General features: G+C 39.1%; 1 protein-coding gene across 1 annotated transcript in view; it reads right to left on the bottom strand.

Moving 5' to 3' along the window:
- Nucleotides 1–3051: 3051 nt before the first annotated feature.
- The window catches only part of LOC134798807 (dmX-like protein 2), a 101075-nt gene continuing 87523 nt past the window's right edge, over nucleotides 3052–16603 (bottom strand). The window contains exons 49-62 of the mRNA XM_063771195.1: nucleotides 16250–16392; nucleotides 15374–15536; nucleotides 14337–14439; nucleotides 14035–14214; nucleotides 13469–13650; nucleotides 12912–13020; nucleotides 8817–8877; nucleotides 8267–8502; nucleotides 7291–7360; nucleotides 7132–7206; nucleotides 6575–6792; nucleotides 5729–5834; nucleotides 4899–5008; nucleotides 3052–4463 (exon numbers count right to left, since the gene is read on the bottom strand). Coding sequence (XP_063627265.1) covers nucleotides 4902–5008; nucleotides 5729–5834; nucleotides 6575–6792; nucleotides 7132–7206; nucleotides 7291–7360; nucleotides 8267–8502; nucleotides 8817–8877; nucleotides 12912–13020; nucleotides 13469–13650; nucleotides 14035–14214; nucleotides 14337–14439; nucleotides 15374–15536; nucleotides 16250–16392 — 1753 coding nt within the window. The 3' untranslated portion in view covers nucleotides 3052–4463; nucleotides 4899–4901. The remainder of the gene's footprint in view (nucleotides 4464–4898; nucleotides 5009–5728; nucleotides 5835–6574; nucleotides 6793–7131; nucleotides 7207–7290; nucleotides 7361–8266; nucleotides 8503–8816; nucleotides 8878–12911; nucleotides 13021–13468; nucleotides 13651–14034; nucleotides 14215–14336; nucleotides 14440–15373; nucleotides 15537–16249; nucleotides 16393–16603) is intronic.

Below are 16603 nucleotides of genomic sequence, written 5' to 3'. Positions count from 1 at the left end.
AAGCACTATAATAAATCTTTATAGAAATAAGTATTACGTAGGTGCAGAATGCTTTTATTTATTCATATTCATCTAGGGTCATTTATTATATTTAAATTGACAAAACGATTTCTGTGTTCACGGATTACTATCATTAGTTATTGTTTCATATGTAACTTATCAAAATAGATACAATAATATTATAAACTTTACTATAGATGTTTTTTCATTGAAACAACGCCAATTAACTACTTACAAAATACAGATCACAGCTAAAACCCTACAAAAGTAATTTTGTACAGTCTGCACGGCAACAGTGAGGACATTCCACTGACATTATGTACAGTCAGTACTGAAAGTAGCTAAGCGGGCGAGGTACCTATTCAAAATGACTTGCACACACGTTTATCCACTTAATCATTGTGTAAAGTTAATTTTGAACTCCTCGGCCGTTTTGCAACTTCTGCTGCTGACTGTATAGGTTTAGGTAGGTACGTGACACATCTAAGCAAAAAGCACCGCAGTAATAAGTCGCCAATAAGAACGATTTCTCATCAACACTTTCGCTTGATTGACTACAGTTACTAAAGTTGCCTTTTACTTGAAAATGGCACAAATATTGCTTTTAAAGATTTCAGTATTATTTTCCAAATTGGAAAATTTAAGGTTACATATTTTTTTTTCAGAAAGTAAGAATGGTGTATTTGGATTTACAAAATGTTCGTAGTAGATTAATCGAAAAAAGGAACCAGTTAAAATATTATACATTAATTAGGTGGTCATAAGTCATAACTATTAATTCCTGGGACAGAAAAATGTCCCTACTGTACCTGAAAGCTGACTGAATGCTGCAGACTATTTTCTGTTTGTGATTTACATCGGTCCCGATATAGTTTGTTGTTAATACGTAGGTAGTATCAACACTAGGCGTACCTACTGCCAATATTCTAAACTTTCGGGTACAGAAAAGACAAGGTAAACAATAATATGTGTATGGGTTATATGGATATATAGACAATATCGATAGCGTGAACTAATCTAGCCGTGGGCGAAGTTGCATCTGCAAAGCCCTTTTCTTTCAATGTGTATTCCCAAAATAGATTGGCTCTCGCGGGGCTCCCTTAAGTGCGAGGCCTTCGCCCACGCCTATGTACGCCACGGTATATAGGATAACTCTTACCTTTTCCAAGGTAATGCATTGTATTATTTCTACCTCGGCTGATATACGGGAACGTATCAAGTAAAAAAAAAATAAAGCGTGTTCTAAAATTATAACAGAACACTAAACAAGTTGTGATGTGGTGATTACAAAAAAAAATACACAAAACAATTTCGAAAACAAGTTTATAACAAACGAAGTGAAACATACCCGATAACAATAAATAACTCAGAAAATACTCAAGTGATTATTGTGCGAAATTTCTATGTACATTTACAAAATCCATAAGCTTAATTTTCGTTTGGTTTTACATTATAGTTTTCAAATATTTTATAAATCATTAACTTTGGTGATTATATTATAACATTAACCTATAGAAATAAATACCATATCACAAATAGACTTGATTAAATAAGAAAACAACAAAAAGTGTCTTTTTGCCACAACGAAAGGCAGTTCAGATTATATTATATATAACTTTCATAAGATTAATGAACGGATGTAGGTACCCAATGATGGACTGACTAAGCAGAATTTGGTGCATTTGATGTGAAAAAAGCATGCTCTTATTAACAAGTATTTAGGTGATATTCAATCATGCTTTGTCCCAATCCCTGACAGATTCTGATATTGATAATATAGTGCAATATTTTTAAAGTTCATAAAATATTATCCAATTAAGGTTACAGTGGCGGCGCATTAATTGTTCCCAGCGGAAAGGCAACAGCTAATTTTGCCTGTTTTTTGAAATTTTACAATCGCCATCAGATATATCGGAGCGGTCAAGGCGCTCACAAAAATCTGAACACGCCTCTATTGTGAAGGCGTTAGAGTGCATGTTGAGATATTTTGAGCACCTGGACTGCTCCGATATACTGATGGCGACTGTAGGCTAAAATCCGCAATTTTCACAAATTAGGCAAACGGCTGGGTCCTATGTTCTATAGACGCTCCGCCATTGATAGGCATAGGTACCCTGGGGTTTTGGGTGCGGCCCGTAAATGATTTTGTATACCTATTTATAACTTTGTAATATTGTTATCAAACATGAATTACAAACAGGGAGTAAGCTTGCAATGTTAATATGTGTCAAAGTCTAGTGAAAGGTCCCACTTTGTCGCTTACCATAAGGACGAGATTTGCTTGTATCTTTATACGAATAACCTGTCCAAGCGTCCTTATGGCAAGCGAAGTGGGGCCTTTTGCTTGGAAACGACACATATAGTTTCTGTTTTTTATTCTATTTATTATTCCCGCACCCAAAACCCCAGGGTACGCTGAGGGCCTACCGCGAACCACGTTCGACGTCCTGCCTCTATCGCACTTGTAAATTCGTACGTAAGTGTGGCAGGGAGGCAACACGTCGAACGTAGTTCGCGATAGGTAGGTCATCCTTGGGTGTAGTTACAATTGTGATAATACTGGTAACGTAACAATGGGCGCCGCATAAGCAACGCAACATACTTCATTCAAATATATATGCCTTCCAAAATACTTCGTAAATAAATATTGCTTATAAATGGATGTGTTCTAGATTGCTACCATGTTACAAGGTGAAACTTACTTCTAAAAGCGTGGGGTGTATGAAAGTGTAACATGGATATGGTTGAAATTATTTGACATGAACAAAGTTACAATCAGCATCCTTGGTTCAATGCCTCAGGGGCCTATTTTAGATTTAAGCTAGTTATTAATTTCGTTTAGTAGTACCACTGTATATATCTTGTATGTAAATAAATGATTTTTTTCAGTTACAATCTGAAATTTGATAATAAGATTGGAAGAGGAAGAATACTGACATAAACAAAGTTATTCTAACACGCAGTGTACCGTAGCCGCAGTTTGAGAGCTAAAATAGATAGCGCAGTAGAACCCCATACATTACGCGGTAACTAGCCAGAAAACACAAACACATGGCGCCGCCCAACTATATCGATCTCAGCTGTCAATTTTGCATCTACAATATGTTTACATTCGATATTTGAAAAGCTTGCTTTATTTAGGCCTTTGTCTAGCAGTGGGACACTAAAACAGGCTAGGAAATTTTAAAAGCTAGTTAATCTCAAATAATTTCAACAATAGATACAAGTAACATGTTTAAGATAACAATAGTGCGTTGTATGAAGCATGACCCCACAAACGAATGTGATTATATGTATTCCATAAAAGTTAAACATTACATCCACGATAGCCAACAAAGACAATCATGTGATAAATATTATAAATTATTATGCGTTAACAAGATATAGGTCAGGCAATGAATGCTCAAAAAAAGTTGTAGAGGGAAATGCTAAGTACACAATTTTTGACTCCGTAACTTTGTTTGGAACTTTGGACTAGTTAGGAGGTGAACATATCAAAAGTACCCAGCCGTAGCCTCTATGCCGAGGGGGAGAGGGGTGTAAGAAGGTCCAATTTTTCGGTTTTTCACTTATATCTTGGAAACTTTGCGTCTTAGTGACATGACTACTTAGACAAACCGAAAGCATAAAACTTTTGATATGTTCACCTCCTAACTAGTCCAAAGTTACGGAGTCAAACATTCTGTTCCTAGCATTTCCCTCTATACCTTCTTATTGCTTAGCCTAATACACATATGATATAAGTAATACGCACTCACATAAGCTAGATTGATCAAGGGGCTAACTGTATTTATTAAAGGCTTCGACGATGTGGTAGCATCGTTATTCATAAGTTAGCGATCTTATTGCACTTGGTTAAAACTAGACACAATCTACTTCAGACGATACAATACCACATAAGAATTACTAACTAGGCCTTCTCGCATTTTGAAGTCACGCCAAATTCGATATGAAACTTAAAATCGGCCAAATCAAAGAATAAAAGGTATAAAAACGCCTAATAATAAATTACGTTTTAATTGGAGCATGTTTTATACCGTAACACTTGTTCCAGCTATTTCGATTGTGAAATATATTCAGACTGGAAACTGAGAGATACCTAATTATCTGTTGGTTCCGTAAAGCCTTATAAGACAGTACTCTGTTCGAAATGATGATGATTTCAAAATGCGAGTTTACCAACTCCTTTATCCATTCAATTAGGCCCGCGGCCGATAAAGTGGACATAAAAATTCAACCAACAGCACGTGCGAATAAATAAATTATATCTTTCATCTAGGACAAAGGTACATTACGATAAAAATAGCGAATATTTCACACTAGAATTAACTAAAGATTTAATAACAGTGACTAGTCTAACAGCGTATCTCATACTCGTAATATTGAGTAGCAATAACGATAAATACATCACAAGGGTATCGCGGGTAGGCCGACGACTGCTCCCGCTGGTGCACCTCGCCTGCCTGCAACCAATTAAAAAACTGCGTTTATATAAATTAACACCAGCAACACTGGTCGAAGAATTGCAAGGGGTCAAGTCTCGTAACCAGGACATAAAATAAAAAAATAAAAACTCCAAGGGCTCAAAAGACAGAGCATAACAACAAACGGTTACGAGCGGCAATTTCTCTGCGAGGCAGATCGTTCTGTGTGAATATTATGAATGAACCAAATCATGATCAAACTGATATTGCGTATTAGTGGATATTAATTTCTTCGGGCACCTCTCCTCTACTGCGATCATATTCTGTGAAAGCTCACTCTTACACACACTGTGGTATACCTCGCTCTAGAACGATACGATACGTAGTTCACAACACACTTAACGGACACTTTGTAAACCTTATCTCGTTGCAACAGGGCTCACAGTCTGTCAACTGTATCACACAGTAACTCACCTATTAATTAGAATACTGCGCGTGGCTCGGCGGCGGCGTGTCGCGCTCGGGCAGTTTGCGCACCTTCATGGTGCCGTCCGCGCCGCACGAGAACAGCCGACCGGCGCTATCTGTAGATCATACGAAAACACATTATGTCAAAAATTTAAAGAGTCTATACTCTGTATCTTTAGGTATTTAAATAAAAGTAAACAAAATCTACCCTCAAATGGCTCCTTAAGCCAGTACGTCACTGATCCAGGCGGTTTTGTATTTGGTTGGTTAACACGTTCACTGTCCGTGCCCCGTATATGGATCACGGCAAGCCTCTATTACAAAGCCGTAAGGTTAACAATTCAGATTGGGACAGTGAACGTGTTAACCAATAAATGTTATAACTACCCGAAAATTTACAAATTGTTTGTTTACTTTTATTTAAATTCACAAAGATACAGACTACAGGTAATTAGTCAGCAATCGCGGTTGCATAACACTATCTCAAAAATTTCTCCCGACACCAGTCTATGAAGATTCACATCAAACGGTTGGGATCAGGGCAGCGTTTAGTACGAAGTAATTTGGACCTTCTATTGGCTTCTATAATGTAGTTGCACTTCATACTTAACAGGTTCCCTGTCCTGTGTATCCATTTGGATACCAAAACTGAGTTACCCAGGAGTCCATGTATCCATTAGGACACTCCATTATAATTTTTTGGGAATAGAATTAAAAACACACAGAAAGTAATTTTGAATGCCTGGCCCGCGTAACTAATTATGTGACCGTATGGCCCATTACTTTTGTGATTTAATTATTTTAACTTTAATTCTATGCATTTACGAGCAACATACCGATATGAATCTGCGTGACGCCTTGACCGATGTGCTTGAAGAAGGAGCTGCGTGCATGCTCGCCGGCAAACGTGTGCAGTAATTGGTGCGTCATCAGTGAGAACACCTGGGAACGAATACAGAGATGAGAAAACAGTAATATAAACATATTATAGTAAGTAAAAAAAGAGTAAGAAATACTTTTGTATAATTTTACGGTTTAGACTCACTTGTTTTCGTTTTGTTTTGTGTGTGTTGTTGTTGTATGTCTCACAACAGTTTAAAATCGATAAGAAATATCTAGTTAGTAATACAGAAATGCATAGGTACAAGGCCTCATTGAGACAGGATCGCCATGTAAAGTGAGGTTAGGAGTTAAGTAAAAACTTGTGATGCTTTTATTGCTCCACATGCATAAGTTAATAATTTCTCTTATAGACCACTAGTCATAGGCTGTCGCGTAATATTTTGAACAATCGTCGTTAATTATCTTAGAGAATATAACCAAACGGAGTGGTCATTAACAGGCGTTCCCCTCTGTCGAAAATAGGCGGCCAATGGTCAACCTCATGTCAATCACATGTATGGACTGACGTTTATCTGACATGGCTATGTTTACATTACGTATACATTTGATGTACCCCTCCTCCGCAAAAAATGCCAGACTATTTTGTACCGGAAATGATAGACATGGCGTCTCCGTTGGTTATATTCTCTAAGATAATTATCGATCGATCATTGTTTAATATGTCGACCGCTCGACCAATAAGCGGTCGATTAGTATGGTAACATTAGTGCATAATAATAAATTTGAAATAAAAAATTGAAGAACGAAGTCTTCAGCTGGAGAGATGTGGCGCGACCTACCTTGATGTCCCCGTCGGCCGCGCCGATGGCGTACTGGTCCTCGTGGTGCGAGAGCGCGACGCACTTGATGGGCGCGTGGTGCGCGTGCAGCTTGTGGCGCGAGGCGCGCGTGCGCAGGTCCCACACGAACACGTCGCCGCGCCGCCCGCACGACACCAGCGCGCCCGCCGCGCCCGCCCACGCCAGGCATGCGGCGCCGCCCTCGTGGCATGTCCACGCTGCAAATAGTAAACGTGGATTATTCAAATGAAAAATGAAATTACTTTATTTCTGGCAACTAGTGACCTATAGATAAATATCTAAAGGTAGAAAAACTGTTTATTTAACGTAAATAATACAAACTTAAAACTTAAGTACCTTATAAAATAAAATACATAAATGTTTCGTTAATGTGACCCAAAGGAGTGCGTAGCATATACATCAATAATCAATTTACATAAGTTGACGTAAAACGCATTTGTTCAACATTCTCACCGTCAGTCATTCTCAAATGTAATCAAGCAACATTTAAATTAAAAAAGAACAACACAAAACGCATAAAAATATTGCATACTCACAAACAACTAACGCCTTCTTGATCGGCATCAACGTATCCCATATGGCAACATTTTTGCTTTCCGAACTATGCCCGGCTGAAACAAAATGAAACAGTAATAATATTAGTTTATTACAGCTAGAATTATCACAATATCTGAATCAAATATAATCGTAATTACCTGTAGCAACTAAACTGCAGGAACCAAGGAAAACGAAGTCACTAATTCCTTTACTATGACACTGGTGAGTCTGAAAGAAAGAAAAAGTAATTAGTTTCTTAGGCCTAGAGAATTTGATTATTCTAGCGTAAGTTTACTTATAAACACGTCACTTTGTGTGGAAATTTTCATACATAAAGTATCAGACATCAGTTATACTGTTAGAGTGACATAAATGGAAAATCCCTAAAAAAACCACTCCTATTTTCAAGTAAATACTGTATTTAATGATGACTACATTTTCATTCAAAGGCACTCTAGGACTGTTTTAAAGTCCGACAAGAAATTTGTAGAAATATTATTGAGGGCGCCACTTCCTATGTAACTGTCACATTTTTGTCGTAAAATGCACATGGCAACAATGTAGTACGGAATTTTTTTCAGGGACCGAATACCGGTATATTTTTCATACAAATTAACCGGTATTCAATTTCGGTATTTTGGTTATTTATGTATATTTTTGCACTTAATTTAGCTAATCTGATCAATCATTATCCTTACCTAAATACAATTCTATAATACCTATCAAAAAATAATGTGAAAGCTATAAGATATTTTGATTTTTTTCATCACACTCGCTCAGTAAATGTGGAATTGCACGCAGGTTTAGCGGGAGTTATAGAAAAAGCGTTCTCCCTAGGGAGTTATGAAGTTTCTAGTGCCATAATTAACAGTTTTCTGACTTTATACTTAATTTTTGTATCGGAAGTGTGATGAAAAACATTGTGTGTAACTCGGGGCGTAATAATATTGCAAACTCGAGTCTATAAATCGCTCCGGCAAGCCGTCGCGATTTACCTTACTCTCGTTTGCAATATTCAACTTACGCCCCATGTTGCACAATGTACTATAGTTATACCGGTAACGGTCCCCGATTTTTTTAGTTCCATTTCATTTAATTTCTACTATTTTATGTCGTTTTATAAGTAGGACTTACGAAGAACGGCCTAGCGGAGGCGTGGGGTTGCGTAGAGTCGTGTTGCTGCGCCGACGGGTGCAGCTGCCACATGGCGAGGTTGCCGTCGGCATCCGCGGCCGCAAACTTGTTCCCGTAGTCGGAGAAGCGGACGCGGGTGACCTTGGCGAAGGCGCCGGGCGCGCGCACCGACCACACGCAGGATGAGTGGCCCCATTCCCAGAGTTGGACTGAGCCGTCGGCGCCGCCCGTCAGGTCTGATTAACGTTGGGAAAGGTCAGTATTATACTATGGGACAATGTATTTTAATACAAATTTACTGGCTGGTGCAGTGTGCTGCCAGTTCAGCAAATCATAATGGCAGGGTCGGCATGTGATGTGAAGCGTAGGGAGAAACTACTTAGCGTTAAAATTATCGTCCCGAGATAATAATAATCACTAGATGACAAATAGTATAGTGGATATACTTAACTACTGGATCGTTTATTACTTCCACTAGACTCAATCCAAGCACCTCAGAATATTTCGGACTCTTATTTTAGCGATAATATTAGAATTATCGTATACTTACACAATGGCTGCGAAGGATGAGCTGCCATACGCTTGATGTTATCAATTTTGTGTTTCAGCACCTATACATAAATGAATATTGTATATCATTTCGAAAGGACGTAAATCTAAATTACATATATGGTGCATAAAAAAGAAACCGTGTTGTATAAAAAAGATGAACAAATTAGTATTTCGTGTTAAACAGACACCGGACAGATCATGCTTTTTGTAGGTTAAACAGGCATCGGACAACACAAACATACATAAGCTCCGAACGACAATAAGAGTACCAACGCACACATACACCTAAAAAAGGAGAAAATAAATCGGTCGACGGCTACAGGATCCGCTACAATGAAAAACGAGTGAAAAAAAAATATAAATCCGTAAACAAAGAGCGATGTTTGATGACGAACCGAAATCTACGAAATTCCTGTTGAAATAAAAATAAAACCTGCGAAAAAGGAAACGGATAGCGATAATAAACAAAATGAACATCGAGCTGAAGTGCAAATCACTGGTTGAGAAAGTGACTGTAAAAGTGAACGAAACTGGCTAGGGTTGTCACTGACCGGTTTCATGAGAAGCTTCGAACGGTGGAGCACCAGGCGACAGTATTTCGCGTCGTGGCAACCCGGGAACTGCAAGCCCTTCACCTGCGACCAACTCTCAGTTACGACCCGCGAACACATTACAGAGTTATTCTATGTGAAACAAGTTATTGTTATCTAAACCGACAGGACATTGTGCTATGATCAGTGTTGACTAGATTATATTGTGATCAACCCTGCGATCTTTCGTGCGTTTACCGGTCGGCTGATAGAAGTATAGCTAAGCACGAGCGAAGCCCCGCAACGACACGGATACAAATAACGTCACGGACATACACAATCCACACCACGTTAGTATCGCTGCGAACGAATCAGTGTTGTTCTAATTTGAAACTTACACTGTTATATTTAGAGTGTAATTTGGTTTGCGGACATTGATTCGTTCGTCAGCTAACCCGTTTTGTGCATTAGTTAATATCATCCACGTACTGTGACAATATACGCTTCGTGGCCAGTTGGCTTAGTACTTGCGTGGCTTGCCCGTCGATCCAGCTGTCAATCAATTCATTATTTACAACAATCAGTCGTTCTATACACGATTCGCATTCCGTTATTTGGGTTAGCTTTACTTATTTCCTGGTAAAAACCAATAACATAACTACATATCAATCAATAGTACCAAAGTGTTAGTATCATGGAGTTAAATTGTTTCCAATTACCCATCCAACGCTTAAATCAACCCTTATTCGATTATTAGTTTGTTACACTATACATATATGTATATGTTAGTATTAGGTAGTTAGCAGTGGCGGCGCGTCCATAAAAGCCGATTCCCACCGGCTTGCCTGTTTTTGGACGTTTGAGCAGAGTTGTAAAGGAAATATGTAAGCCAAATTAGCCTCGACTTGCCTACAGACTAATGAATATATGTACCTACTATTATTTATTAGTATGTAGTTTCAGTAATGATTTATTTCGCTACTATAACAATTATAGCCATACTCAATAAACTAAATTTATAAAAAATAAATACGAAAGAATTACATAAAGCTTGAACACGCCAAAACGTGGGCACACATTTTTGCTTATAAATTTTGTAAATGGTGGTTAAATTTTATTTCTTTACTTAAATTAAAATCGCTATAGCATGAGGAACATATGATACCACAATAGTTGTTAATTCTATGATTCGTTTTCATGATAACTAGCTTTAAACAATAACGGAGCGAAATCACTTTGCACCAATAGCATTAAAAGTCGATTAGGCTAAAGAAACTTGTGAAAATTTTAATATATCGAGGATCGATTAGGTTTTGTGTTTTTGAAATGTTGCGGAGACGTCAATGAATGGAAAGACAACCAGAAAGCAGAAAAACACGAGATACAAATGAGAAAAAAAAAGAAACTAGGAACATACAGCGTTCTTACATAAAGACCGAAACCTATCTTTTCTTATGTTGCCAAAAACGTACAAATATCTCAAATTTATGTACAAAAAGATTAAGAGCTAGCAAGAGCTTATCTGCTCCCAAAATAGTGGTGCAAATTAAATTTGTATGCAAAATGTAGGATATTAAAACGTTTGATCATTTTTAACGTATTTGAGCGTGTTAGGTGTTAGACGATGGTTCTATAGAAATACAAACTTCAAGCAATACAGAAAATAAAAAGTTTGACTTGTATGAGTTGCTAATACATTCCCGAAGATTGCAAGATAAAAATAATGCTAAGTATCCCCATTATTTATTGGTTGAGCCAGCTACTTGTGATTGCATCAAGCGACGCCGTTAATTGATTCGCATAAGGGACATTGGCTATAGAAATGTATGCAAGAAACATTTGCGAAAATGACCTAAACCTGTTTTAAAGAAGCCACAGCTCACAGTTACTTTGGTAGCATTCATCGTGTTGTCATTACACTATAACGGTGACGAAGGGGTATTAACATGATAGACATGCCGAGAATGCCAAAAGGGTACTTTTGGCGAATGGTAATAAATGAAGTCGGATGGCAATGGACTGGGCCCATATCACTGAATATTTGAAAAAGACACCTGTTAAAGTTTTATTATCAACTTATCCGCAAATAACTCTGGCTTGGACTACTTAAACATACAGTAATCATGTCGTGCAAAGTGCCTGTGTCCTGGTCATCACGAAGTCTGTGCCATGTCAAATCCTGAGGCTGAAATGATAGTCTAGTATATTAGCATGATAAACTATAATATTTTCAATTATATTCAATATATATTTCGCTCCATTAGACCTTTATTTTCTATTTATTTGTAATTTTATGTGCCCACGTTTTGGCGTGTTCAAGCTTTATATACCCCATTATAATTCTAATTAGTATATAAGTAGTATCTAAAATAATTTTAGCACATTCAGCGCGTTATTGTGTGTCAGCATTTGTAGTTCTCGCACTACAACAGTAGTTAGTAGAAAAAGACGGACGGACGGAAGGATTTATATAACAACCGTACGGTCAAGGAATTTGGCACTTCGGGTTTCATATTAATTGTTATTGTAACAAAGTATAACAAGTGGAACTGAAATCAAATTTCTTGACTGCACTTACGAAATATCTAATCATTCTTAACCTTTTTACTATCATTCTTATCATTCTTAACGCCTATCGTGCGCGGCGCGTCACCATGAACCTTGTCGGAATGCACGAAGGTTGATATTGGGCTGCAGCCGCGCGGGTCAGCTGACGTCTTTGGCGGGCAAAGGGTTAAATCATCTGTTCTCTTATATCCTCACACCTGTTCTTCTGTACGTGTTCATATAAATATTTAACCCTTTTCCAGGCCGCACCAATATACACGGTTTTCCCAAAAAATTCAAATTTATTCCAATTAATTCAGCATTGAATATTGATTTGAAGACAAGTCACATTTCCCAAAAGGCCAATCTAATTTGTACCTCGAATCAGATTACTATAAGGTTGAAATTCTATTGGCGCGTATGTGGCCGATAAATGTACTGTGCCTGGAAAAGGGTTAAACCCATCTAGGAATATAAAAAACTTTTCTTTTGACTACTTAAAAAAACACAAATCAAAATATTTAATAAAACAATTTGATTGTTCCCAAAGTTGTGTGTTGATAAGTCGTGTTATGAAAATGATTCACCCCAGAAAAGAGCACACTTATACCGTAGCTCGCGTTGTGATTTAATTTGTTTTTTCACTAGGCTCTTGCACATAGGAAATAGAATGTGTCTTTGAGTTTTACTAGAGCTCGGCCAGCAAGCCGTATCACAAGCATTTTTTTGTTATTATTTACTTTAAATTAATTAATTACCGCATTATTTTACTTTTGTGATACGACTCGCTATACTCTATTGTACTTATAGTCTCACGTTTTGTGTACCGCACAAAACTTTGTTCGTGGTACACTTATTTTTAATTAATTTCATGAAGTAAGTGTTCTATGTTTTCAGACTATCACGTTGTGGTAGCATGTATACCTCCTTGTTTTCGATTTGGGGTAGAATAAATTGATGGAGGAAGGTATTCGGTGTCGCGTCTTCAATAACGAACGGGTTAAAAGTATACTTACAACGCTTGCGCCCCGCCCCGTCTGACTCGCCATACCGACCGGGATCTGCGGCGCGTTGGGGTTCAACGGCGAGCTGTTGCCGGTGCCTGGCACGGAACCGTTGTTGGGCCTGCCAGAATAATTACGGCTTATAAAACTGCCTTAAAAAATAAGCTTATAATATAACTTCATACTGTTCAGTCAAGTGTAAAAATATGGATGTAGACAACTTACTTAAAAATATGTCGCACAGTTCTTAATTCGCTGACATAAGAGCCATGGGACATATTTTTGAGAATGATTTGTGCACCCATATTTTCACACTTGACTGCTCTAGCGTTTTGTTGTTAACTGGCACGTCATTTAGAGGCCAACAGTGTAATTAGACGCCTTTAACCCCTAGAGCGCCCTAAACAGCCAGTGTAGACGTGCCTCGGCCGAGGCGGCGCGCGTGAGGTACGTCTACACTGGACGTTTTGTGCGCGAGGAAATAGCTTCGCGCGTAATCTCGCTCAGTGTGGACCCGGCTTATTGCGAATAGACGCGCCGACAGGAGCAACGACGTGTGCTGTACTGACTTGTCCTGGTGCTGTATGAGCAGGAAGCCGGTATCGGGCAGCGCGGCGGGGTCGGCCGCGAGCGCCAGCAGGTCCACCTCGCACTCGTCCTCGGCCCAGCTCGCGCCGCCGCGCAGTAGGAGCGACACGTCCATCTCTTGCACCTCTCGCGCCGTTGCTACCGCAAGCAATGCACCACCGACCTGCAATATTAATCATTAATATCTGGGAGACCGAGCTTTGCTCGGAAAACATATAAAAACTCAAAATTGCGCGTTGTCCCAATCCTAGCTAGATCGATTTATCTCCCTCGAAAACCCGTTAATCCCCGAAATCATTAGAGCCAATAGAACCGTTTCCGAGATCCCCGAAATATATGTATAAATAAACAATAATTGCTCGTTTAAAGGTATTAGATAAGCGCCTACAAATTCTATTAAAAAATCGCAAACATTACGTAAGCTACATTTATTTCACAACGGAGTAACTCTGGAAGTTTCGGCGAAAATACTAATTACAGTAATTACCTTCTAGTCGCGGTCTATTTTTGAACTTTGAATCCCTTCGTGTACAGAATACCAACTCACCCGGTTGAGACAGAAAGCAGCAATGGAGTCCTGCTCCTTGTGTATAATCCTGACTGGATTGTGCAGGTCGTCCCCGAGCCTTTGTTGGTTAGGAAGGCAGCCCGGACGCGGTTCCCCGGTCGCTTCCGCTGTGAGGGACATGGTTCGACGCCGGGAGAACACCGCGCGGATAAATATTTCCTACAATAACAGGTTTTATTTATAGGCACCAAAAGATAAAATAGTTTTATATTAGGGCACTGGCAATACTATCTAGTAAAAAATATTACTTAAATGCAAATAATGGTTTTTCTTTTAAGTACCTGAACTAACTCTTGTCGAACGAGGAAACTCCACAGTCGTCTCGCGGGCGCAGTGCTAAATAGATTAGAGTTGAATGGCGTGTTGTGTTTCTCTAACAAGCATCTGAAACAATAAGTATGTTTAGTGTTTTAGTAACATCCAGATTTCAACGGAGTATTTAATTAAAATATGTGTTTCAGTCTTTAGAGCGTTCAATGGTTAACTGGTGGGCACGGTCAGTTTGCTCGCCATGTAATCTCTCACTATTTGTGAATTCGTTCATATTAGATTTGACTTCCAGTCAGCCCTGCTACTTATTAACTTTTTTCTTCTACTGTACCTACACTTTACGACCAGACGCTCTTTATTATATCAGGTGTTCCTAAAACCAACGCCAAGACTTAAAGGGCTTATAGAACAGCTGATGGGCTACAAGATTAAGCAAATTTATTTAATGAAAATCTCATAGTTTTTGAGATATCTGCACTTTATAACCAGGATTCTCATAAAAGTGCCGATATCATAAAAATAAGAGATTTTTCGGGACATCCTGTATAAAAGGGCTAGCTGGCAACTGGTGTAAGAGGAATGCTGTAGCAGGCGTGGCTCACTCCGCGATTTCGTCGCGTCCCTACAAGTATATGCAGCCCTCACCAATGTTGGTGTTTAACAGTAGATGGCAGTAGTAGTTGCCGCGCACCGCTACGAAACGGAAGCCTGCTCGCGCTTGCGCCGCCTTGCGGTCATATCTGTCGTAATAGTCGCGTTTTGTTAGAGATCACTAGAGAGTGATGAGGTGAAGAGTCACCTCATCACCTTCTGTACCTAGTACTATTATTTATTCTCTGGCTGTAGTCAGGTTCTCAGTAAGCTGCTGCCATTGGTCTGTGGTGTGAACTACGCCTTACCCTCACACGTGTATACCGCTCCACTATATAAGCTGCTACTTATGTTATTTTAGACAATATAGATATATACTCTCAGCAAGTAGTTTCTTTCAACGTCCCACCTCACATGGCGACCCTGCCAGTGCGGCCTTGTGTACGTGGTAACTGACCTGTACTTGTTGATCGGCGGGCCGGCCGGCAGCTGCTCCGGGAAGCAGCCCGGGATGTAGTCGGGGGGCGGAGCGCGCGATTCCAGGTTTTCGGTTAACTGCTGCTGCCATTGGTCCACGCGGCGTAAGGCGGCGTGCACGGCTGGACTCGTTGTTGCCAGCTCTAAAAATGTGCAGACAAATTTAATTGCGTCAATGTAAACGCAATTAGCCTCATGCATGAAGTTTATATTTCAACGAAATATTTTTTATTCGGATGTTCGTTACCGTTATATCATGTTACAAATGCATTTCCGATATTAAATTATCATTTAATTGATTAAAATAATAAATAAAAAGTACAACAATTTGCCCGCGAAAAGCTAGTCAGCGAAACGCAACGCCATTAGTCGAAACGTCACGTGACGTCACTCGTTTCAACAAATTGTTAAGACCAACCAAGAGTGAAAGAGATGGCATTATGACCTGACTTGTCACTAATTAGCAAACGTCAGTTGCGTTCACACCGAGTGAGAGGAAGGTTCATAAAAGTATTTTTATTTTTCAGGTGGTCAAACGATATAAATAATGATTTCAAAACTTAAAAAAAAAGTCATGCATGAGGCTAATTTGCAAAAGTCATCATTATTTTTTGCCCTCCCTCAATGCCCGTTTGCCCTTCATCAATCACGACGCTCGACTTAGAGATAAGTTCACGAAAAACTCGGTTGAAATTGAAATGGTTTCTTAATACGTGAACGAATGCAGAAATGTAACTTCTAAATGTATAGTCGACGTCAAAGATATGTCTACACTTTTGCACTTTATTCCTTTGTAATAGGGCGAAAAATATAAAAATATCTTTGACGTTGACGTACTTAGACCCAGTTACTATACCTGACATCTCGATGCCGCAGAGCTGCAGGAAATGCTGCAACTTCTGCTGCGAGAGCCGCAGCACCGCGACGCGCATCAGCACCCACGAGTAAGAGTCCGGGTCCGAATGCTCCGTATTCACTAGTTTGGTGCGCTTCGCCTCTCTGTACGTGAACAATATTACAGATACATGTAGTGCATAATTATTTTCCATCGTTTTTACACGGAAACGTACGAACGTGTCTTGCTATTAGTCAGTCTCAGTACAAAAAGGACAGAGGTTGACCGAAGTAGCATGACATATACGAACGTTTCCGAGAAAATACGATGGAAAACAATTATGCACTACATCTGTACAGTGTTATATAGTCTTTA

Source organism: Cydia splendana, chromosome 17 (assembly GCF_910591565.1).
Source record: "Cydia splendana chromosome 17, ilCydSple1.2, whole genome shotgun sequence".
Lineage (NCBI taxonomy): Eukaryota > Metazoa > Arthropoda > Insecta > Lepidoptera > Tortricidae > Cydia > Cydia splendana.
This window is presented reverse-complemented; position numbering and strand designations above follow the sequence as displayed.